The 26079-nt window shown below is 46.0% G+C and overlaps 2 protein-coding genes across 2 annotated transcripts in view; one reads left to right on the plus strand and one right to left on the minus strand.

Annotated features, from left to right (window-relative positions):
• The first annotated feature begins 758 nt into the window (after positions 1-758).
• Positions 759-4611, plus strand: LOC142930086 (uncharacterized). Its single transcript, XM_076072104.1, has one exon. It carries the CDS (start codon positions 1429-1431, stop codon positions 2386-2388), a length of 960 nt encoding a protein of 319 aa, XP_075928219.1. The 5' UTR covers positions 759-1428; the 3' UTR covers positions 2389-4611.
• A 1366-nt stretch (positions 4612-5977) lies between these two features.
• Positions 5978-26079, minus strand: part of LOC116949306 (lysosomal alpha-glucosidase-like) — a 67004-nt gene continuing 46902 nt past the window's right edge. Inside the window, exons 20-25 of the mRNA XM_032966448.2 lie at positions 23337-23393; positions 22399-22529; positions 20894-20982; positions 10980-11029; positions 9143-9295; positions 5978-7108 (exon numbers count right to left, since the gene is read on the minus strand). Coding sequence (XP_032822339.1) covers positions 7046-7108; positions 9143-9295; positions 10980-11029; positions 20894-20982; positions 22399-22529; positions 23337-23393 — 543 coding nt within the window. The 3' untranslated portion in view covers positions 5978-7045. The remainder of the gene's footprint in view (positions 7109-9142; positions 9296-10979; positions 11030-20893; positions 20983-22398; positions 22530-23336; positions 23394-26079) is intronic.

Here is a 26079-nt window from a genome sequence, read left to right on the forward strand (position 1 = left end):
AATGACCAACTGGTGTCTGGGTGGCTGATTAAAACAGGCAAGTAGTGGTGAGTATGCGTATAAAAGGGGAAATATCCCATTGAGTGGTTGAGAAGCCAAGTCGAGTGAACAAACGAATGGATGTTTAAGGAAGTATCGGATGTGAATCAGACAATATTCGAGTGGGCAACGAGTAATTTACTCGGATGTGAGGTCATGGCAGTGGTGACTCACCAACCTACCTAGAGATTGGGCGGCTCGCCCGAGAGGCGTTACAGAAAATTCTGTAGACTGCAAATTCGCCGCTTAAGTAGGCGGAACGGAAGCATTGGTGTGAACGCACGAGTAAATAAAAAAAACTATGTGAGTGGGTGGTGAGTAAATGGGGTATCTGAGTCGTGAGTAAATTCACTCAGATACTGAGTCATGATCACACAGCTGACTCTGAGTCATCATTCCAGACTGGTGAAATAAACCACTCGCATAAGCCACATTTGCACAACAGATACAGTGGTGGGCGTTTCCGTTCCAACTCGTGAGGGTGGGAGTGGGCGGTCCTATTCCGTCACCACCCCCCCCCCCGAGGGTGTGTGGAATGGGCGGTCCCGTCTCATCTCCCCGTGAGGGTGGGTGGGAGTGGGCGGTCCTATTCCGTCACCCCCCCCCCCCCCCGAGGGTGTGTGGAATGGGCGGTCCCGTCTCATCTCCCCGTGAGGGTGGGTGGGAGTGGGCGGTCCTATTCCGTCACCACCCCCCCCCCCCGAGGGTGTGTGGAATGGGCGGTCCCGTCTCATCTCCCCGTGAGGGTGAGTGGGAGTGGGCGGTCCTATTCCGTCGCCTCGTGGGGGGTGGAATGGGCGGTCCCATTCCATCTCCCGGGGAGGGGGCGGAATCCACTCACCTCCCGCCTCCATATCCACCGCGTTCACTCCTCACAGCGCCATCTTCACTGGCGGGCGGGGGTGAGAAGCGGGGTACGGCAGGCGGAGTCGCGCGGACGGAGAGCGAAAATAGTTCCGCTATAATAACCCCACCACCCACTCCAGTGTGGCGGACCTTGCACTATTTTATTTTCGGAACTGGATTTCGGCCCTGCCGCGATTTTTCGTCGCCGATTGTTATTACGGCAGTATATATATTTATTTGATCGCCGAGTTTGTGTGTTAAATTGCGAGCTGAGGCGGCGTTTGGTTAGTGTGGTGGGATCTGTTTTAACCATTAAGTTCGTTCATATTTAAATGTTTTGTTGAATGCGTTTTACGGACTGGCGAGGAAGAACGACTACGTCTAAGACAACTATTTTTTGTAAACTAAACTATACAGTACTCGCGGTGCTGATGCAACAACAGCAATACTCTTGAGCAACGGTAACGCGCGAGAGTAAGCATTATTATATAAGGAACACATTTTAAAAGCTTGTTTGAAAACGATGCGAAGCGCTTAACGGTCATGGCCAACGAAGATTGGAACCTGGGCGCCATGATGATGATGGATGGAGAAGGGGGTGGTGATGATGATGTGGACGATGAGGACTACTACTACGACGACGACGACAATGATGTTGATGAACGCCACGGCCTCATCCGTGGCCGTGGCGTCTTGGCCCGTTCTCGTGCCGGGCTCAAGTCCGCGACCGGCCGAGTCATCGCCGACCTCTTCAGGGTCCTGGCTCCGTCTGTCCAGGCGAGTCCGGGACCCAGAGATCGCCCCTCGACGTCCCCGGCTTCTTCGGCCTCTTCGTCGTCCGCGTCCTGCTCGTCCGAACGGGAACTCATGAGGCTGTTGAGAGGCCTGCGGGACGAGGGCCTTCACCCGACGGTGCTGCGCAGCAAGGACGTGTACGGGTACTCCTCCGTCACGAACACCCACCACACTCCGCAGCCTTCCGTCGCGTCGTCTCCTGCCTCCGTGTCGTCACTATCGTCGTCGTCGAATTCCTCCGTGACGTCCGCGGGCTCCCTGGACCCCGGCCACCATTTCGGCGGTGGCGGCGGCGGCGGCAGCAGCGCCCCCCGCCGGCGGCGCCGCGTGGTGAATGCCGGGAAGAAGCGGCAACGTTTGAAAGCCCTCGTTGAACGTGGAGGAGGCCGCGTCTCGTTGCTCGGCAGCGGCCCCCAGGCTGGCCGAGCGCGCAGGCGGAGGCCGCCTCGTCGGCCCAGTTCGTCGACGTCCGGCGACGCGAGTGCCGAGAAGGGTCGAAGGGAACTGGCGAGCCGGAGAGACCGAAGCGGCGAGCCTTGGCGTTCGGTGTCCGTGACGGTCGGGGACTCGTCGTCGGACGAGGGGGTCGCGATTGCACGCATGCAGGCGCAGCACCAGCTCCGGGTGAACTTGTCTCCAGTCATCAGGCTACAGCCGCTGCCTGTTGCTGTGGACGAGAGTGGCCGGCTGTGCGGCGTGAGACGCTGACCGTACCCGTGGGTACGCCAAAGCCTAACCGGCCGAACCGCAACAGAAACGAGGGGGGACCAACCCCCCCCCCCGCCCCCTCCTGTTTTGTTGGGCTTGTTGTTGTGGTTTCTTTACAGCATGAGTCCTGAAGGACCGTCGACGAAAAATGGGATTGGGCCAGGCCTGAGCTGGTGAAGAGACGTTTCTTTAGGGGACGATGACGAGTTGGTGCCCAACTTGGCTGAGTGACGTTATTTCTGTGGTCTCGTCTGTCTTGACAATTCCCAGTGATTCCCCTGGAACATTTCAGCGAAGCTGCGTTTGTTGTAAAGATTTCGTCGACGTGTGTAAATAGAAAAATATACTGTGATCCGGATTTGTATTTATCGATTTGTATGCTCTATTTTTTGTTACTTTGTAAAGCATTTGTGTTTTTGTACTGAAAAAAGTAAGTAAGTGTAATGAGCACCTTTCCAAGGTTGCGTGTGTATCAGACCTGGAGTCAGAATTTGTATTGCAAGCACAGTGTAATCGTAATTTCATCGTATACTGCTGGTATAATTGTACAGGCTGAACCCGCTTAGTGCGACCCTGTAGAACGCTGATTCGTTGCAGCGCAGTTTGTTGTGGAAAACATTGTTACAATTTTAAGAAAATCAAAACGTAAATCGTTACGAGTGAGAACACGCAGCTCTGGCCAAGGAAACGTACCCGCCCCATCACTACTCCCTGCGATTCAATTATCACGATTTGTGGTCACGATATGAATTGTAATTTTGATGCCATGAAATCTTTACAATCTGTATTAGTGCAATTACTGATACCCTAATGGAGCCCTCATTGCTTGTAGGAAAGCACGCTTTCGAGAATTCATGGCCATATATACAATGGTATAAATCTTGACTTAAAGCTTTCGTCACTGCAGGAATTCATATTCTTTGGGTCTTTCGGTAAAGCCACGTAGATAGAAAAATAAGAAAAAAAGAAAAATATTACGACGTTTCGATTGCAACACAAGCAATCGTTACCAGGTGAAAAAATATAGCGGGAGAGCTGCTGAGGCACATTTTTTTTCTATCTACGTGGCTTTACCGAAAGACCCAAAGAATACAATGGTATAATGATCCCTTTTCATGTAGATTTGATTAGTGCTCATTTCTCCAGGAACATATCTTGAGTACTAAGCGAGGTCTGCCTGTACTTCTAATTGATCCCATGTCCAGTGTGTACCAGGAACTTTTTTTGGAAGCACCTTTTGGTCAAGAGGGGTTTTTTCTTGTTCTGGTGTTAATTACATTTGTGAAAAGTTATATATTAATAACTGCATCATGCCTGGCAAGCTGTGCAGTAATACAAGGCCTTTCGTTGCACATATATTGTTAGTTTTAATTTGGTTTTAAGGTTCTTCGAGAAGGCACTCAAATTGCCTATGACAAATAGACAATGACACTTTTTCACATGCAATTGTCATTGATGGTTAGTGAGAAACTTTTAAACCGTACGGAACAAATTTGTGTCATCCAAGAAAACTGGACACATTCGTCAATAACAATGCCTCAAGTAAAAGCTCAGTGACGTTTTGGGCAATGACCCCTTAATAGCACATTTGTCACCTATTATATTTGGGTAGTGGCCTCTCATGGCACAAGCATGTGGTATTAAGAAGGGCCATTCCCTGAAACAGCCTATTTTCCCATAAGGTAGTGTTTACCAATGTGTTTTTGTTATTTGTGCTTATGTAGCACTGCTGACACGGTATGACTAAACTATTACTAATCTATATGCATTTCTTCGTCTTGAAATGAATATTCTTATATTGCGTCTTCACGCAAAAAGGGGTGCTTAGTGCCCAGTTGTGTTAAGACACTGGTGAACGCTGCTGGTCTAGAGGGGAAGGGCTCGACATAACCTTAATTTATTGACCCCAAAGGACCATGTAGAGTTGTACCATAATTTGAAGAAAAATGTATTCTGATGTTTTTGTCCCCATAATATGGCAAAGGTGTTGGTGTAAAATACGTGTCTGTTGTGACCACGCACTCTTCTTGACACGTGGAGCTTGTTCAAGTTTGTGCCGTAATCTACAAATTGCCAGTAAAACATTTGAGACATTTGCTATGCTATTTTGGCCAACGTTGTGGTGACTAATGAGGTATTTAAGTTGTAACATCTGCTTTGTACACCAGTATGCAATATGTTGCCTTACTTTTAAGGTTGATATTTAATAAAATATGAAAATAATTTTGTTTCCCTGGATTTTCTGGTCTTTGGTGGTCTTTTATATGCACATGACAGACCCATAAGTAGAGGCGTTCTTAATGGATGTATACGACTTAATAGAGTTTATAGCAGTTTTTACTCATTGAAAGTTTTATGTCAATCTACAGGTTGAAGACAATTTGTCAAGTCTGTAAATGACAAGAAAAAACCCATAATACAATAATAGTGCAGGCTTATTTTTTTAAAGTACACCCTTTGAGCGTATGCAAAAACCAGAAGCATTTGAAGTGCACTATCGGGTGGTGGTGGGTTTTAACGACATTTATTTACGCGATCTAACCCAAACCCCCCCCCCCCCCCCTCTTATAGCCACATTCAAACTATTTTGATGGTGACCAAAATGCCCTTAAAGAAATGTTGATGGGACAATGTGTGTAGCACGTTTGAAATTTGCAACTCTTTTTATTTTTTGGGGTTCAGTTTTTTTTGGGGGGGGGGGAGTTTTGGGGTTTTTTGGGGGGATTTTTGGTGTTTTGGGTTTTCTTTTTTCCTTTGAGTATTTTTTGGGGTTTTTTTCAATGTGTCGACTAGTTTACAGAAAATGTATGCTTTTATAATTCACTGCAGGTGGGCCTTGAGCAAAATATGTGGTCTCGGCCAATTAACTATTCAGTTAGGTTATTGGGAAGATGGCGAAAACAAAAGTGGTGCCACCCCCCATGTAAGAACGGCACAAGTGATGCAATCAAGTCCCCTTGTTTATGGCAGTGTTGATTTCGCAAACTAGGCCTGGCTGCTCGTCCATTTTCTGTAGTGGCTCAGGAGTTGGGAAATTTGTGAATTATTTTAGTTACTTACAAACCAGTTTTTGTAAGTGTGTGTGGTATGGGCAGTGATGAATTAAAGGGAATTTTAGTTTTTCCTTGTGGGTAATAGGTTATTAAAGTTAACATCCGAGTTACCGGTATATATGGCATAAGTAGAAAATGACTTCAGTGTAAACCCCATTTCAAAAGTGAACAAAGGAATTGGCCAAACATCTCTTTAAATTATTTTCGTGACTTGGCGACGCTTCCATCAATAAAATAAAGTGATACATGTGAATATTCCGACACGCTTGCGGAGACTATATCGCTCAGCTGGCCTGGGAACGCCTGGGAATTCCCCAGGAAGAGCTCGAAGAGTCTGTCGCCAGGGAAAGAGAGGTCTGGACTGCTCTACTCAAGATGCTGACGCCGCGACCCTCACCACCACAAGCGGACGAGAAACGAATGAAGATTGTGAAAGTCCTTTCAAATGTCCGTCATGAAAGACGCTTACATCTGTCGGTTTGTGTGCTGATAATTGCAGTGCCCATCTACATTTTAAATCACAAAGAAGTTTGCCCTGGAGTTTAGAATAATTTATTTTGATTCCATACAGCAATTTTGAGGTGGAGCTTCAGTACAAGGTAAATTAAGATACAATTGTTACCAGGTTCTCTGCATTTCCGCTTTCTCAAGGTGGTTCACACAGTAATGATTTTTCTCTGTTTTAAAGACCTTTACAGCATGCAAACAGCGTGTAGCACAAACAGAATAAATCGTTACCATGGAGTTGATGTCTGCCGTGTAGGTGCATTGTTTTTCTGGGCATAGATTAGACGTAACAATTTACCTATCCAACTGTGATCTGTCAATCTTGTCACGAATATATATTATTATAAATTCCAAATTGTATAGTCTGTCTCGATTGTCCTGTTTTGTATGGTCTGTTCCACTTTATTTTATTACTGTTTAGTTTTCTTAGTACTATTCTGTATGCTCGTATTTTATTTGGTAATTACAATGTGTAATTGTTTAGGTAATTAATTCATACTCTCACGATTCAACACATCACACGTTGTGGTGGGTGCTGCGGTGGTGATATGTTAACTATCTCCCATGGTATACAGGAGATCATAGGTTCGATCCCAACTTTTCTTTTTCTTTCGTATGGCAGATGTAGATTCAGAGCAACAACTACAATTTCACATTGAGGTGGTCCAGCCAGATAACCGTGCCAGGAGCAGTGGAGTGTGTCGCTGTGATGTCTCCCAACCCTGATGTCTGTATATTTGGAGGTAGCATGTTCTCCCCGTGGTCGGGTGGATTTTTCTCCTTCAGTTTTTCCCTCCATATTTCGAAACATGCATTTATTATTTGGCTGCTATACATTCCAAATGATAAGCCACTTCATTGGACTATCATTTGTGGCCAGGTTGCTTCTGAAATAGAGCAATATAGCTCAGTGGACCTTACCTGGCAAAACAAAATTGTTTATTTTTTAAGTTTAGTATCGTGAGCTTATGAATCAATTAATCGATGCACAATTCCGTGCCTCGCATACATACGTACTGTATGCGAGGGGCTGATTTTTAGAGAGATTTGGCGATGGCTTGACACCTCTACAGCAGGGCGTCGCTCTCCGTGGCTCTCTAAACCCAACGGATACTGAGAGGGCTGCTGATGGACTGGGAAACACCTGTAATCACCAGCTCCTGTGAGGGGAGGGAGGGGAAAACACAAGGGAAGGGAGAGTTAATGCCAGTGCGGTTGTTTGCGTGTGCACGGTGCGTACATTTTTAGCCATCGTTAATTATAGGACGGCGTTTTTAACCTAATATTTTTGGCGCTCGTCAATTTGGGTTGGTGTTTACATAAACGTGTGATTCTTTTAAACTGTGTTTTTTACAGTATTGAGTTACAAGGTTTTAATATGTTACGAATATGTAACACCAGATAATTAGCTGGAGTAGTGTAATGGATTGTCCAAGCTTCAATATTAATAGTAATCGTAATCATTACAGTATTTAAAGTATTTATGCTTACCTAAATGTTAATATTATCAGCAATCCTTAACGCAATTCAGTATTGAAAATGATAATCATGCCAACATTTGAAATGGATGTGGCTGTGAGTGTACAAAGATGGCACAGTGGGGAGCACAGGTGATGCATCTATCCACCAGTCATCTCAGTCAACCCATAACACCTGGGTCCATCTCAACCTGCTGGCAACACTTCACGTGGCTTCATATGCACCTATCATTTCACGAGCGCAGTGATAACATCACCGTTAATGTAGAATTGGTGGCTGTATTCGAAAAGAACAAATCTGTGCTTTGTAGCTGTTCAGGAGGTTTACTGTCAGCTTTTGGAAGCCTCAAGGCTTTAGGCTGCGGTAGTCAACATCGCGCTCACAGGTGTACACAAGGGCACGACCCCCCACTTCGCTATTGAGTGTGCAGGTGGTGCAATTGCACCTGGGGCCCCATGAGCTGGAGGTACCCAGATGCTAGACTATCATGAGAGTTGGGGGTGGTGGACACATTGCCATTCTTTGTAACAGTGCCACAAATGAACCACAATACCTTGATGATCTCGTCAAGGAGCATGAACCATCACGCAAACTCCGGTCATCCTCGCAGCGGCTTTTGGCTAACCATTGAACAAAGACGTCAACTGCATTGCGCGCTTTCAGACGCGCTTCTTGCGGTCGTCTGGAACGCTCTTCCGATATTAGGAAGCCACTGGAGCTATGCACTTTTAAATTAAAGTTGAAAACTCATTTGTTTAGAACTGCTTTTTGTGTTTAGTTTGCTGTCCTTCCCCCGCACCTCCGATAAGCATGGTTGGCTACGTACGTGTGAAAAAAGTGTAACATACGTAACAGGGCCAATCTGCAATTACCATAATTCCACAATCATATGATCGATGGTGCCACTTTCATTGGATTTTCGAACTGGCGTGTGGCTCTCACCATGGGTGGTTTTCCACTGGCCATTTGCTCTGCAGAGCTATGGCCAAACTGATACGCTGGCCTTACACGACATCTGAATCTAGCTTGGGGCCAAGCAGGGTCAGGGGTGGGGCTAATGACATTCCATGCGTGTGACATCATCACACTCGAGAAAGATGAACAATATGACATGCAGTGAATTGCAGGTGTGTGCGAGTGGATATCAGTTTAATGGGGAGTGGTAGTGTCGAGGTTAGTGCGCTGCATTACAAACCTGGCGACCCGAGTTCGATGCCCGCTCACGGTCAACACTAGTGACGATTATCTGAACCGGTCCTGGGCCTCCCCTAGGTTGACCCGGCCTCAAATGAGTACCTGGTGCAGTGTATAAACATCGCCACTGGGGGGACAAAGGTGGCCGGGCGTGGTGCTGGCCACCCACCCCCTCGTGTGCCGTGCCGGCCTTCATAGGTGCTCGCTGACATCACTTGCCCCAACAGTCTGTTAAGGCTACACGGCGGGATCTTTGTGTATTTCAGTATGAGCACGACCATGTCCTCGACATGCATCTCAGCGTCGCACATTGCACGCGACGTCCATGGTACGGCTCCGCTTCTACAATGGGAAAACTGTGGCGCCCCCTGACCTGTGACAGGCTGGCTCGGCGCAGGACGGAAGTGCCAGAGCAAAAGGAATATCGCACTCCTCCTGTCTTCCCATCCCATCAGCAGTGCACGGCGTTCCTTACACACTCGCACGTCGCTCGTGCTCCCCCCCCACCACCCCGCACGTACCCCCGTGGCTGAGTGCGTGTAGCTGGTCCAGGACTGGCCGTTGACGGTGACGGATGTGGGCTTAGACGAGACGCCCAGCACGCGGATCGCTCCGAGGCTCAGCGCCTTTGCGTCGGGGCTGCCGTCCACTTGCACGTTGTTGTGCAGCTCCCCCTGCGAAGTTCAGTTTGGTCACAGATGGCTTCTTTTTGTCTTCGTTTTTGTTTTACCTTGCCTCCAACTTTAAATGCACTGTCCATTGCAAGGCTCGTCATTGCATTACCTGTAGTCGTGATATCCATTGCATGATTGTGACTTTAACGATATTTGAATATTGCTATACAATCTGTCTACATTTTCCTGACAGGAAAATGGAGAGTGCATAAAGAAGCAGGAGAGATTCATTCTTGCGAATGTATGTAAGGATCAGGGGGACATAAAAACAAATTGTGTGCATCATGGGCAGAACATCATCGTTTAGAAGAGATGATTGGCAGACGACGGTGAGACCACATTGGAAGAATGACCTTCGCAGAAGTGGAGCAATGAGATGAGTGAATGTGCAGGCGTGTGATGGATTTTGGCACAGCCAGACTGTGGAAGGGTGACAGTGTTATGAGGCTTTCAGCCAGCAGTAGAAAATCTTATCGGGATTAAGACATTTAAACCTCAAACCCATGATTCGTTCAAATATTTGTTCACTGAAGAGATTGTAACATGATGCTTTTTTAATGGAATATTTTTTGTTAACAGTAATTTTTATGAAACAAAAAATGCGTGGATTTAAAAAGTGTGTTCGTTGGCACCCTGCCTAACATGTGCGCACCTTTTCTATGTGCGTTTGTGTGTTTCCATACGTGCATGTGGCCCACGTGTTTGCGAATGGAGGTGAAAAGAATGACTTCATAACCAGAGGGGCATTTTGCATGGCACATGGGCGCATGGTGCACCACAGGCATTTCTCAACCGCCACCATACATCCCACCAACATTACCTCATTAAGCTTAGCTGGCAGAGTGCTCAAATGCGTGGTGTGGCCGAAATTTCACCTGGCTGCCTTCATCTCACCCCAGCACCGATGTTGATGCACTGCACCAAGTACTAATTTCAGGCCGAGGTGACCAGATGCCGTCACCACCACACCATCCGTATCACCCCCAACTCCACTCTATTAACACTGAGTTATCACCACACCATTAACACCACAATCACGACCACTACCCCTGTACTGCTATGCTGATCGTCATTGCGCAAAACCTCGTGGCTATTGCGCATTTCTGGAGTACGGCTATTGTGCAATCACAATACAGCAGTTCTGGAGTCCTGCTGCATTGTGAGTGTGCAATATCCGTATGAGGGTGGTGAAAGCAGACATTAAAAAGGTTTAGGCCTTCCACAATGGATGCCTCAGGAATATCGGCCGTATATTTTGGCAAAACAAAATTTCCAATCGTTAATTGTACTTTAGGACCCGAAGCCCTGATAACATCACAAATGAGATTAAAAAAAAAAAACTACAACGAAGACTGCGATGGCCATAGGGGTCACGTCCTAAGAATGGATAAAAGCACATCCCTAAAATCGCTCTGAGATGGACGCCTCCGGGGCAAAAGAAAACCGGGGGAGGCCAAAAAAACAAAACAGCTGGCGAAGAACTGACGCCGAAGAGCTTTGGTCGGGTGAAGCTCTCGTGGGGAGAGGCACAGCATGCAGCCAAGGACAGGATAAGACGGAGAGAGCTCATTGTAGCCGTGCGTTCCATAAGGGATGAAGAGAAGCGAGTAAAGTGAGTGTTGGCCCCCCCTAAACTTTGAGTGAGCATGCAGCGCGTGTGAATGCCCTCCGGTGCACGACTCACGCCGGACACGGAGTAGGAGGCCAGGAAGTAGTTTCCTTTTTCAATGGGATCTGTGGAAGAGAGAATATTCAAACCATGGTTCGCGCATTGTAAATGGAGCATTAGTGCATTGTGTACATTAAAATACGGGTAGACACTGGTATTCGCATCATTCTTACAGCGCAAGCCTGTCACCAATGTTTCACAGATGGGTACAGTTTGCCTGTAGGGGGGCGGATGTGGCTGGGTAGATTTTCTCCGATGATGTAAACTTGCGGGTCATTTTTATAATTTGGTAAATTTGGACTCCGACACGCTTGGCCTCCTCTTTTTTGTTTTAAAACACATCCAGGGATCTTTAACGTCCCCGCAGAAGCAGACATTTGTTCATGCATCCCCATTGTTAACCAGGGTGGCCACTGGTCTCGAACCTCAAACCTCTGCAACGGGCCGGCCAATGCGCAACCGCTGGGGCGTGCCCTGATTATCCTTGGTGATTGGTGCACGTCGTGAACACATCTGTATTCGCACTTGCACAAGATTAATTGGTACGTGCGTGATGATTTCTCCGGCGTAATGATTCATCCCGCGCAATTATACATGTGCTGGCGCAGTTCATCCACGGTATGATTTAGAGGGGGTTTCCACTGTTTATAAAACATGTGTCTCGTCTTCTGCTGCCGGGTTCTTTCATTCGTGCCGATTCTTGCATCCGAACTGTGGTTAGTCGAGCTCTGAATATTTAGCTTGAGCTACGTACAGGAAATTCCCCGGTTTACGTCGGGGATGCGTTCCTGAAAATGCGCAACGACGAATATCGAAACGGCGTTGGAAGGGGGAGAAGTACATCGGCATTACCACACAGGTGGTCCAGATGTCTTGTGACCCGCAACTAATTGACCCCGAATTTTTTATTTTCCTCCGCATATTAATTTCTATACTCTGTGGTTCTTTCGGTAAAGTGACGTAGATAGAATAAAATAATAAAATGAAAGAAAACACGACGAATTTTCGGTCGCAACACAAGCGTCCGTCTTCAGGTGAGAAATAATGATTTACTGTTGTGGCTTTATTTTTTTTTTCTCTCTCGCAATACAATGGCCGCCTCCACAGCTTCGTAGTCGTGGGGTATATCAGCTCTCCGATCTTACATTTACATGCAAATTCCATCTCTAGCCCCGCCCACTTGTGTTGTGGCCGAAACGTCGTGAGAATTTTATTGTGTTATTTTATTTTATCAATTTATTATTTTATTCTCATTCTACGTAACTTTACCGAAAGAACCAAAGAAGATGAATCCTTGCAATCACGAAAGCTTTAAATGTTTTTTGATCCTGTGAGCAAAATTAAGCGAAAATTAGGTCAAACCAAATTTAATGTTAAGGCTTAATTTTGATTTAAAGCTTTCGTGACTGCAAGGATTCATCTTCTTTGGTTCTTTCGATAAAGTCACGTAGAATGAGAATAAAATAATAAAATAAGACAAGAAAATTCTCACGACGTTTCGGTCACAACACAAGTAACCTTCATCAGGTGAAAGAACAGACGACAGTGCTTCAATGAGCGTTGCTAAGATTCGTAGTGTCTTTTAAGCTCGGTGAGAGGCATGAAACGTCTTGACAAAGGAGTTTACGTATCAAAGCAGGAGAATTTATCATTGAAATAGCTGAGGGATTAGCTTGTGACAGAAATAGCTATGTTAAAGTCCAAGTTAACCTATCAACAGAGGCATTTAGTATATGGACGCTAAAGGCCTCTAACTACCCAACTATCAAACAGTAAACCGATGTGAAAAAACTAAGTCTATATTACATCAATATAATAAAGTTACTTAATATATTCTTCAGTAAGCTGAGCTATTAATCACAAAGCAACTGGGTATACACTACACTATATAATGAAAACCATATAATAAACCAATAAAAAACTAAAATATTTACTACCACAATGTTATCAATAAACTATATATACTCTCCAATCAGCTGAGCAACACAACAATAAGTCGTTATATATCACAATGCCATATGGCGAAAAATGGCGGGTTTTTTCCCCTCAACGCCAACACCACGGACAGCGACGAGCCCCGTTCAGACGGACGAGTCAATCCATGCTCGGAACGGAGGAGGGAGGAGAGAAACAGCCACAATGCGCTGTTGTACTCCTTGTTATAAACCATACCATTAACCGTGGTGTGAGAGGTATTAAGAGGTAATGCCAGCGAAAGAGCTGCGGTCTGAAGGTCACCGTAAAATACAATTAATGAAGAACCGAAATGGTTTAAAACATCTTTCCAGTGGTTACTAAGCCAGAATCCATGTTCTCGGTTGAAATTGTCTCTGTGCTTGTATATGTGGATGGCCTCATGAACGAATCTCTCATGGTAGCCGGTTGGCTTGCAAAGAACCTCCGTCTTGGAGAAGTCAATGTCATGTGAGCCCACTGAATTATAACAGTGATCTGCAACGGCAGAAGAGTTCGTCCTACCGTGTTTCAAGTCTGCTTTATGTAAACTTGGACTTTAACATAGCTATTTCTGTCACAAGCTAATCCCTCAGCTATTTCGATGCTAAATTATCCTGCTTTGATACGTAAACTCCTTTGTCAAGACGTTTCACGCCGAGCTTAAAAGACGCTACGAATCTTAGCAACGCTCATTGAAGCACTGTCGTCCCGACAGTTCTGTTCTTTCACCTGATGAAGGCTACTTGTGTTGTGGCCGAAACGTCACGAGAATTTTATCGTCTTATTTTATTCTCATTCTACGTGACTTTACCGAAAGAAGCAAAGAAGAAGGCTTAATTTATTAAATTATCATTGGTAATAAGACTGAGATACCATGACATCAATGCCAACTGGGTATTGATTTGTAGAACTGATTAATATTACGTTTTTTTATTCAACAACTTGGATTACAAATTCCTGTCTTGGTTTGGTCCGTGTGTTATCCAACTCAATACTCAGTCTCTTTCCTGAGGCAAAATCTACGAATCTGGATCGTGAGAAGTCTTACCAATGGTACTGTGTTAATAAACCACAGATAACCTTGTTTACTGGTTATCATGAACTACCACCACTACAACCATAAACTCTGTTAATAGTTTAACACGTAGGCTTTCGCGACAAATATCATCCATAAAAGAGGCCAAACATGACGAATGATCAGCACGAGACTAAAATAACAAATATTAAATACTCCCAAATACAACTGTCAGCAGTAGCAGAACACACGTGCCAACAAGGACACTCAATTGCTTTTGATAACGTTGAAGTTTTGTGCAAAACTAGCTACGACTGACCAAGACTAATTAGAGAATCTATCGAAATTGAAAGAAATATAATTAATTGTAACCGTTCGGATAGCTACCGACTTAGTGCTGGGTGGAAGCGAATTATAAAAAAAATTATCTTGATTTGAAGCTTTCAAATAAAACATTGTTTAAATGCATGCCTATACAGGCCACCATACTTCAATAGGGATTACCATTGGTACGGCTATTTTAATACACACAATGGACAGAAAGGATGAGATCAAAGGGCTCGCATAATGCGCATGCATAATGTACGTTGACTCAGTAATCCCCCCCCCCACCACACTTTGCGCTAGAGCGCAGAAGTGTAGTCAACCCATATATACGCCTCTAGATAAGGAACCAAACAGGTGGACTTCTCCACAAATCTGATGAAGCTAGTTGTAATTACTGGCAAAACGTCGTACTCAGATTGTAAACGTTATGGCTTGGCTCTCCAACACACCGGTGTGCTGTACGAGTGACGAATTGGCCACGTTCTGTTTACGTGACAACCCTTACTAGTTGGCTGTGTCGGGTGGTGGCGGATTTTTTAACGACACATTTATATATTTACGTGATCTAACCCCCCCCAAAAAAACGATATTATGGTCTGTTAATAATAGGTGGCTCAAACCCAGATTCGAACCCAGCGACTTATCGGTCAGGCGCTGGGTGGATTATTACACCGCAGAATTTTGAGAGATGGCAATGGCTTGGGGAGGCATTCATCCAACAGTGGATGATGTTGATCTTAGCAGTGCTGGCCCCGGTGCTCCGACACTCGTTACCTCACTGAGCAACCCAGCCACCTCACCTTTGCTATCGTATCCTTGGAAGCGATTAATTAGGATATATTCAGAGGGGTGACATCCAGACTAAATTAGCTTGTACCATAATGCCAGAGGTATAAATGTAATGCCATACCGTATTGTGTGAGCCCTCTCGTGAGTATGAGAGTGGCGCACTATTCCAGAAACGTTCTTTGTCCTGCACATTCTATTGATTGGCGCACCTCTGCAATCCAGCGGGTTAGTGGATTCAACGTGTTTGTGAAACAAGTAAGATTTTGCGACCAATATTATCCATAATAAAGGGTTTTTTTTGGGTTAGATCGCGTAAATATAAATGTGTCCATGCTCTTTGGTTCTATTCGGTAAAGTCACGTAAAAGTATATATATAAAAAAAGAAATTCACGACGTTTCGGCCACAACACAAGTGGCCTTCATCCCTTCACCTGATGAAGGCCACTTGTGTTGTGGCCGAAACGTCGTGAATTTTTTTGTTATATATACTTTTACGTGACTTTACCGAAGAGAACCAAAGAGTATGGATCCTTGCAGTCACGAAAGCTTCAAATCTAGAATATAAATGTGTCATTAAAACTGCCACCGCCCGACACAGCCAATTAGTAAGGTTTGTCACTTAAACACATGCCAATTAGATACTATTTCACCCCACCGGTGTGTTGGAGAGTAAACCCACAATATTTACAATTTGAGTACGACGTTTCACCAGTCATCACGACCATTTGTGAAAGTAAAAAATCCACCGGACTTCGATGTTGCCAGGAGATGACGGACAAAAATAGGTTTTAATTCCCCCTGTAGGGAGTAATGTTTTTTTTTCGGGCTACTCTAGTTTGCTCCTTCGGGCAAATCACTCATTCAGGGCATGAGCCTAAAATCCCGTAAGGCACCACCTCTTGAAAATGGGTCTTGAGAATCAGAAAGGCTTTCAAGGAGTAATAAATGACAGACGTTGTTGTCTTAAAGCGATTCAACCTTGATTTGAACTGCTTCACAATCGAGAGTCCGGTTCTAGTGAGCAATGTCTCGCTCCACTCCGAGGGCGCGCATGTAAAGTGCGGGAGCTTCTCGGCATCTCCGTCGTCATCATCTGACCTCCCCCCACGGCAACCCACGGGGCCTTTTTTGAAGCTGAGAATGACCATCCTCTCTGCATTTTAGACACGTCCATGTTGTAGGGCATATTTCGGACGATTTCTTTTTTTGCCGTTAAAGCTTTTTGCCTCGAGCACGAGACGCGATACGTTTTCCGGCCCACGTGCCAGCAAAAGCCTGGCACTGAGTGTCCGGGCCGCTGAGTCACTGCTGTCTTTCAAAAACTCACACTCAAAAACTATTCACCTTGCCAATCGTCAACAAGTGACAGCTGATCTAATTGAAACGGACTAACGGCTCATATTTAATGCTATTGTTGTTTGTTCAGCACCCTCGTAATGGCTTGGTGGCGTGTTATAGTGCGAATTAAATTGTCATTATTATTACATTATTATTGAGAACGAAGCTCTGTATGAATGCATCGCTCGATTTGCATTCACAGATCATCAGCACCAGTACAGCAAACAGAATGCTTTGTTTTGCTTCGTGTTAAGGTCAAAGCCCATACTGTTTGGGTCGTGGCTTCTGTTCATGAAAGTGCCTTTCATGAATAGAAGCCAGGGAAAGAACAAGGGTCACGGATGTTCCTGCTGCTGCTGTTAAAGCAACGTAAACCAAGTGGACATGGGCAGCATGTATCATGGGAACAACTGGTGAGAGATGAGATACGGAATCAAATCGGGAGTGGACACCGAGAGAAGGATGGAGAAGTGGAGGAAGACAGTGGAAGAGAGGGCAGCAGAGAGACAACGTGGCAGAGTTCAGAGGTCACTGCTGGACAGGAATAGCTGGGGAATGAAAGGAATGGAGGAAAAAGGGGGAGGCATTTGCCCAACAGTGGGAAGTTATTGGCTGACAACCGAAACAGCATCTATAGATGAACATATGCAACCCCCCAGCGATTCAGGGTTCGATTCAATATTTTTTTGTTGTCGCTCCTTACCATATGATTTGTATAAAAACAACGAAATTAACATAGCATATTTTAGACATGGATAAGAGACTCCCCCCCCCCCCCAAGACTATTTGCATTTTAATTCCATGAAATAAATTAAAGAATCGATTCTCACAAACCACGCTGATCGATGCGTGCGCAGCATCTGTCGTGAGCGTAGGAATAGATTTCAGTCGATGAATCGATGCGTGGTTACATGCTCTGCTGACTTCCTCGCGTCAATGGAGGTGCCAGGCGTGCAAGAAGCCTCGGTCGCGAGCTGTGAGCCGCACCGTCACCAACAACCCCAGCATATTTTAGACATGGATAAGAGACAAAAATCGTCATTTTTTTTTTAGGCTGCGTTTTTCTCTGATTAAGCTAATGATGCAGGCTTAGTACTGAAACGGTATAATGCAGTATAACTCCTCTGGGACCAGGGAGATCTGAGCAGGCGCATGGTAGATCGGCGGTCTAGCAATGGCAACGCACACCAAGTAAAGTCTGCCTTTTCTCCTCTCAGGCCATTGTGTTAATGGGCCAGATGACAGATGGCTGGGCCGGCACTCCAGGCTATGTAGATTCTATTCAAGCTCAGCAAAGAGCTTAAGTCCGGTTCTACCACTCCATTGCTGGGGCTTTGCGACTGAGCTGCACGGAGTAGATGAAACCTTCACCACAGTGAATTTTGGCAGCAGCAGGGGCATCATTTGGAGCCTTTAGGTAAAATTTTAAAGAAATTAATGCTGCGGAAAGGTGGCTGTGTGGCTCAGGGGTCAGAGCACTAAGCCGGCGCCACTGAGAGCCTGGGTTTGAAACCGGGTTTCAGTCGCCTGTGGTTGAACTGAGTTTCTCAGGTGTGGCGAGTTGATGGCCTCAAGGCTGTTTCACTTTGACATTTGACGAACCATCATGTTCTGGCACACAAGAGATGCACATCTATTGCAGTGACATCTATTGCAGAATTAGTTCTGAGACATTATCTTCCCGGACTGTTTTCTTACCGTAACGATATGGCGATTTAACACTGTAACATATTGCAGGTTCATGCTTGTGTGGGTTTTGTTATTTCATGGTTGCTGTGATGTTCATTCTAAACGTGCGTTTAGAGTATTTAGCTGCTATACATTTTCCACATGACAAGTCACTTCATTGACCTATCATTTGTGGCCAGGTCACTTCTGAAAAAGAGCTATATAACTCAGTGGGCTTTACCTGGTAAAATAAAAATTAGTTTAGTTATAGTGTCATTGCTTTTCCCACCAACTGGTTCGACCGGCTTATCCAGAAATATTTAATGTTCAACGTACATTGCTTTGTCACATACTGTTTCTTCCAGAAGTACTGAATGTGTAATGTTCATCGCTTTGAAGTTCACAAACTGTTTCTTCCAGAAGTACTGAATGTGTAATGTTCATCACTCTGCTATTCACAAACTGTTTCTTCCAGAAGTACTGAATGTGTAATGTTCATCGCTTTTCTGTTCACAAACTGGTTCGTCCAGAAGTATGGAATGGTTGATGTTTCCCTTTGATATTCACAAACTGGTTCGTCCAAAAGTATTCAATGTTTTATATTCAACGCTTTGATATTCACATCGCTGACTGATAGCCATAGTAATTACGAGCAGAGCAGTTGTTACGCTCGGTGTTGTAAATACGTTGGACTTAGAAATAAAGTATCCACTTACACAAATTGGACGTCTCGAAAGAGCTTCTTTACACACGCATACATACCCCAACACACGTGTGCGCACGTGCGCAACTACAATATCGTACGCATTCACACGTGTACGCAAGCACTTAACTGACCTTGTGCACATGTGTACGAAAGTACATGTCAACACAAGCAATGGAGTAAATAGGAATTGAGCAAGAACAACAAATCATTGTTAAATAATACATTCCTTGCAGCGTAAGTTGGCTCTGGCAGATTATTTATAGACTGATTACAGCACTGATTACAATTAATTTCACATAAACACCCAAAGACAAAGATCCCCGTACACCCTTAACAGACTACTGCGGCAAGTGCTGTTAGCGAGCACCTATGAAGGCCAACACAGCACACGAGGGCGTGGGTGGCCAGCACCACGCCCGGCCGCCTTTATCTCCCTAATTGTATGTGCATGTGTGCGCGTACACACATGCAAATATATACATACAAAGATCAAAGATAAAGATCCCCCATATAGCCTGTAACAGACTGTACGGGCAAGTGCTGATAGCGAGCACCTAAAATATATATACACCTAAAATATATATACACACACACGCGCGCACACAAAAGTTCGTAAAACAACTTACTACATAATTCTTGCATGTGTGAAGGCGATGGTGGAGAGCATATCGTGTTTAATTTCTCTTCGAAATTCGGTGCTCTCGTGGTATAATGTTTGGCACCGTGGACTTATAATCCAGAAACTTCCGATTCTATTTCATCCCGTGGCGTGACATTCTTGTTAAGTGTAATAGGGTTTTTCCCCTTTTTTTTGGCAACAAAACTGAAACCTTTTTTTTACAAGGATTCATGTCTGTATTAACCACAATACCTGCAGTCAAAATGCAAACAGAAAACATACTATGATAATATATGCATTGTCCTTGAAACTGATTGGTCCACACCAAGGGACGGCTTTCTTTTGAGCCTCGACCAAATTGGTGCTCGACCAGATGACGCCAAAAGACGTACCTTGTTAAACCGAGTGCGAGCACTCCCGCCTCCAAAATATCTGTGTGGAAGAGTAGGCCAAATACCTTGTTAGAAGGGCTCTCTAGTGGACGCCCTTCCACCAGCAGCGCAGTAACAGAGCCATTGCACGGCTGTACCATTATATTTAGTTAACTTTTAAACGAAACAGTTTTTATTTTACCAGGTAAGGCCCCACTGAGCTACGTAGCTCTTTTTCAGAAGCGACCTGAACACAAATGACAGCTCAACGAAGTGGCTTGTCACGTGAACATTTATAGCGGCCGAAAACTTTCAACGCATGTTGATTCTAAATTACGGAGGGAAAAACCGGAGGACTTGGGAGAAAAATCCACGTGACCAGGGGGAGAGAGACATGGAAACTCCAAATATACAGGGCGTCAGGGCCCAGATCAAACCCATGACCTCTTGTATACCAGGCGAGGTATTTACCACCTCACCACCGTGGTGCCCCTGACTTGCCAGGGCTTAATTTTTCACTGTAGACTGGAGTACTATAACAGCAGCCATAGCAGCGAGAGCTATACTGGATGTGGTAGCCCAGGTGCGAAAATATCTTCCCAGACAGATAAGCTGAAATGTTATAATCCCTGCTTGCAGGAGACCCATCATGGGCATTTGTAGCCAGGCTCGCAAAAGACAAACCCTGTACACAACTGCACACACCATACACAAAAACAACCAAAGATTCTCTGTATAGCCTTAACAGACTGTTGGGGCAAGTGCTGTAAGCGAGCACCTATGAAGGCCGGCACGACACACGTGGGGTTGGGTGGCCAACACCACGCCCGGCCGCCTTTGTCTCCCCAGTGGCGATGTTTACATACCTAGGGGAGGGCTCAGGACCGGTTCAGATAATCGTCACTAGTGTTGGCCGTGAGCGGAAATCGAACAATGGGTCGCCGGGTCGTGGCGTAGCGTAGCGCGCTAACCACTGCACCACCGCTCCCCACGCACCGTCCACACTGCTCCCCACACGTACTCGTGGCGAGCCCTGAAGACCTACGACGGATTGATGTGTGCAGATTGGCCACGGGGAGAGACGCGTGCCGCGTGGGTGATTAGCCCCTGGGGGTGAAGAGACCCTGCCTGGGTCGTACCTATGGAGTCTCCATCGTCCCAGTAAAGGGAGCCCTTGGCGGAGCCGGTGTCGTCCAGAGCAACCAGAAGGCCCATGGGGTTGTGGCGGCTGCAGGGGGGGGGGGAGTAGTTAGTGGGGGTGGGGGAGACACGGGAGACATGGGGTGGGGGGGGTGTTTACGTGATGTGCACGTTACGTCTGTGTGTGTTGGTGTATGTGGGGCGTGTGCATTGTGCAAGGGTGTGAGTGGGTGTGTGCGTGTCCATGGCATGTGAGCAATGGGTGTAGAGAGTGCGACATGCATCACGCGAGATTGTCGTGTGGGTGGGAGCACTGGCGCCGTGATTGGGGGCAATTTTCCTACGAAACCGGCGACCTGGGTTTGATTCCCCGCCATGGCTAAAAAGTCAGTGGCGAATGACATCTGATATGCCCCTCGGCCTCAACCTGGTGCGGTGAATAAACTTCAGCAATGGGAAGACACAGTCGGCTCGGTCGTGGTTTTTTGGGCACACCAACCCCTCCCTCGTGCACCGTCCTGGCCTTCATAGCTGCTCGCTAACAGCAGCAGTCTATGTCGGCTACTATACCAGGGGATCGTTGCCTTTGTGCACGTGTGCAGATTCGCGCGCGCGTGATTTGCATGTGTGCGCATGCATGCATGTGCGTGCATTTGTGGGTGTGTGCACGAGTGTGTCTTTGTAAAGGCACGCATGCGCCTTCGTAATTGCATGTGGAAATGCGTGCACGTGTATTTGTGTCTGTAAATGCATGCATGCGTCTTAATATGTAGATGCAGGTGTTTTTGTGGATGTATGAATATAGGCTTGCGTGCGAGAGCGCGCGTGTGTGTGTGTGTGCGTCTGCACATGAGCGCGTGCGTCCATGTGATTGTGGGGGCTCAGTGGGATCTGCAGAAGAAGGTGATTAAGCGTGTCTCAGGACTATAGCGAGGAGTTCGGAGAGAGGAGGTGAGATGCGGGGGTGTGAGATGTGCGAAAGAGAGAGGGGAAGGGGGAGGCACAGGACACGGGGGAGAAGGGCAAAAGGGAGCGAGCGAGACTACGAATTCTAAACAAGCTCCCAGCACGTGGAGAGAAAATCGTCTGGCATTCACTGCCGGAGCAACACGCGCTATACGACCCGAACACAACATCAGAGAGCCACTAACACAGTGTGCTTGTCTTTCCCTAAGACCTGCATGATCACCACGACCAGCAGCAGCATGTGCTCAGTTAGCCACAAACAAAGATCCCCCCCAACTATCCCTATGAAGGCCGAGGGGATTGGTTTCCAACACCACGCCCGGCCGCCTTTGTCTCCCCAGCGGCAATGTTTACACACCGCACCAGGTACTGAATTGAGGCCGAGTCTACCTAGGGGAGGCCCAGGACCAGTTCACATAATCGTCACTATTGTTGGCCGTGAGCGAGAATCAAACTCGGGTGGCCCGGTTCGTAGTGCAGCGCGCTAACCGCTACACCACCGCTCCCCACATACTCTCTCTCTCTCACACACACGCACCTCTTGGAAGTGGTACGCTCTGGATCCTGAGTGGGCAGCACGTAACCTCCCCGCACGAAGATTGGTATCGTCTCCAATGGAGCGTCAACCTTGATGGAGGTCTTCCTCTTCCCCACCGAAACCTCAGTGCCCTTGAAAGGGAAAAGGGAAGACATTTGATTGCATGCATTTATGTTGATTGATTCATTGATACTGATAGGAGCAGTGCCCTTTATTTAATCTGGAAAGTCTCAGCTAGATCCTCCATGGACACGAACTTGTCTACCCCTCCCTCTCATCTCACTTCACTCCACACACTTTGCTACCTCTCCTACCTCTCATCTCACTCTACTCCCCTCCACCACGCACTCTCCTACCACTCCCCTCTCATCTCACTCCCCTCTCATCTCACTCTACTCCCCTCCACCCACTCTCCTACCTCTCATCTCACTCTACTCCCCTCCACCCACTCTCCTACCTCTCATCTCACTCTACTCCCCTCCACCACGCACTCTCCTACCACTCCCCTCTCATCTCACTCCCCTCTCATCTCACTCTACTCCCCTCCACACACTCTCCTACCTCTCATCTCACTCTACTCCCCTACACCACACACTCTCCTACCACTCCCCTCTCATCTCAGCCTACTCCTCACCATGCACTCTCCTACCACTCCCCTCTCATATCACTCCACTCCCCTTCACACAGATTCAAGAATCCGTTGCTGTACTGCCATCTTCTGGCTACCTTGCATAGTCTCATCGGACACATTCACGGAGATTTAACCATCGCCAAATATATATATAAAATCCTCTTTCCCGACACCACATTATCCGCATATGTTCTTGATCAAAACGACTCCCTCGCTCGGGGTATATTTGCCATTACGGGCGTCTGCACTCGCATGGTGGAGCCTAGACTTAATTGAAAGCAGATGATCAGCCCGTGTATATTTTTACCTTGTAGTAGTCAAACCAGCGGGCATCCGGCAAGTAAACATCGATGGAGAATGTTTGCTGCAACAGGGACAAAAAAAAACACAAATGTTCACCAACACAAAACTGACAAGATGGACAGTTGCATGAATGCGTGTCGAACTTCATTCGCACCGTACGTAGCCAACCGTGCTAAGAGGAGGTGCGGAGTTGGACTTGCGAGGAGAGACATTGAAGAGGAACGCGTGGATCGGGGTTCATACGCAGGGTATGACACATTGCTAGACTGGCCGATGGACAAGATTGTGGATACAGTGGCCGACGAAGGAGCACGTTCGCTCCATGACTGCTGATACAGGCCACCATACAGAGAGGGAAAAAAGTATTTGATCCCCTGCTGATTATTATACACTGATATACACTACACTCTACACTACATTATTATACACTACTATACACTCTGATATACACTATACACTACACCACTATACACTACACACACTACGCTATACACTACATTATTATACACTACTATACACTACACTATACACCACTCTATACTCTGATATACACTACAGTGAGGGAAAAAAGTATTTGTTCCCCTGCTGATTTTGTACGTTTGCCCACTGACAAATAAGTGATCAGTCTATAATTTTAATGGTAAGTGTATTTGAACAGTGAGAGACAGAATACCAACAACAAAATCCAGAAAAAACGCATGTCAAAAATGTTATAAATTGATTTGCATTTTAATCAGGGAAATAAGTATTTGACCCCCTCTCAATTAGAAGGATTTCTGGCTCCCAGGTGTCTTTTATACAGGTAACGAGCTGAGATTAGGAGCACACTCTTAAAGAGAGTGCTCCTAATCTCAGCTTGTTACCTGTTGTGGTCAGATGAGACCAAAATGGAGCTCTTTGGCATCAACTCAACTCGCTGTGTTTGGAGGAGGAGGAATGCTGCCTATGACCCCAAGAACATCATCCCCACCGTCAAACATGGAGGTGGAAACATCATGCTTTGAGGGTGTTTTTTCTGCTAAGGGGACAGGACAACTTCACCGCATCAAAGGGACGATGGACAGGGCCATGTACCGTCAAATCTTGGGTAAGAACCTCCTTCCCTCAGCCAGGGCATTGAAAATGGGTCGTGGATGGGTATTCCAGCATGACATTGACACAAAACACACGGCCAAGGCAACAAAGGAGTGGCTCAAGAAGAAGCACATTAAGGTCCTGGAGTGGCCTAGCCAGTCTCCAGACCTTAATCTCATAGAAAATCTGTGCAGGGAGCTGAAGGTTCGAGTTGCCAAACGTCAGCCTCGAAACCTTAATGACTTGGAGATCTATATTCTTGGTTCTTTCGGTAAAGTTACGTTGAAGGGAAACAATAAAATAATAAAATATATATAAAACAATAAAATTCTCACGACGTTTCGACTGTAACACAAACGGTCATCATCAGGTGTGAAAACCAACGGCAAGAAACATTTGAAAGAAGTGGCGGTTTGTATTTATTTATTTACTTTTAAACGGTGTTTGCATTTATTTATTTTTAAGCGTTGGCACCATGGATAGCGATTTGACAGTTTGTTTAGAAGGACGAGTCCATCTATGTTCGGAAAAGAGGAGGGGGGAGACGAAAATATAATGTATGCTGTCTGAAAGCCACCGTAAGCGTGAACAATCAATTAAGACCCGAAATGGTTTATCAAATCCTTCCAATGATTGCTAATCCAGAATCCATCTTCTCGGTTGAAATTGTCTCTGTGTTTGTATATGTGGATAGCCTCATGAACAAATCTCTCATGGTAGCCCGATGGCTTGCAAAGAAGCTCTGTCTTGGAGAAGTCAATGTCACGTGAGCCTACTGAATTATAACAGTGATTTGCCACGGCCGACGTGTTGGTCCTACCGTGTTTAAGGTCTGCTTTGTGTTCACGAATGCGGTCCGAGACATGTCGTTTGGTTTCTCCAATGTAACTACTACCACAGAGGCAACTTAGTTTGTAGACACCAGGGCACTGTATGTCCGGAATCACATCCTTTACAGACGGAACCAGATCACGGATTTTATGTAATGTGTTGAAACGGACCTGGATCTTGTGTTTATTCAAGATTTTGGAGATCTTTTTTGTGATCCCCACAATGTAGGGTAAAGTGATGGTTTTGAAAGGCTCAAGAGGGTCATTCTTCATGGTTTGAGTGATAGCCCTGCGGATTGTGTAGTCGGAGTAACCAAGAGGAGTGGGACAAAATCCCTCCTGAGATGTATGCAAACCTGGTAGCCAACTACAAGAAACGTCTGACCTCTGTGATTGCCAACAAGGGGTTTGCCACCAAGTACTAAGTCATGTTTTGCAGAGGGTTCAAATATTTATTTCCCTCATTAAAATGCCAATCAATTTATAACATTTTTGACATGCGTTTTTCTGGATTTTGTTGTTGTTATTCTGTCTCTCACTGTTCAAATAAACCTACCATTAAAATTATAGACTGATCATTTCTTTTTCAGTGGGCAAACGTACAAAATCAGCAGGGGAACAAATACTTTTTTCCCTCACTGTACTTCAATAGGGATTACCGTTGGTAGGGCTATTTTAATACACACAATGGACAGGAAGGACAAGATCAAAAGGCTTGCATAATGCACATGCATAATGTACGTTGACTCATTAACCCCCCCCCCCCCACGTTGTGCAAGAGTGCAGAAGCGTGGTCACCACATCTACGCCTCTATATAAGGAGCAAAACAGGTGGACTTCTCC

The sequence above is a fragment of the Petromyzon marinus genome, chromosome 36, assembly GCF_048934315.1.
Source record: "Petromyzon marinus isolate PM22_M1 ecotype Great Lakes invasive population chromosome 36, UKy_Petmar_22M1.pri1.0, whole genome shotgun sequence".
Taxonomy (NCBI): Eukaryota; Metazoa; Chordata; class Hyperoartia; order Petromyzontiformes; family Petromyzontidae; genus Petromyzon; species Petromyzon marinus.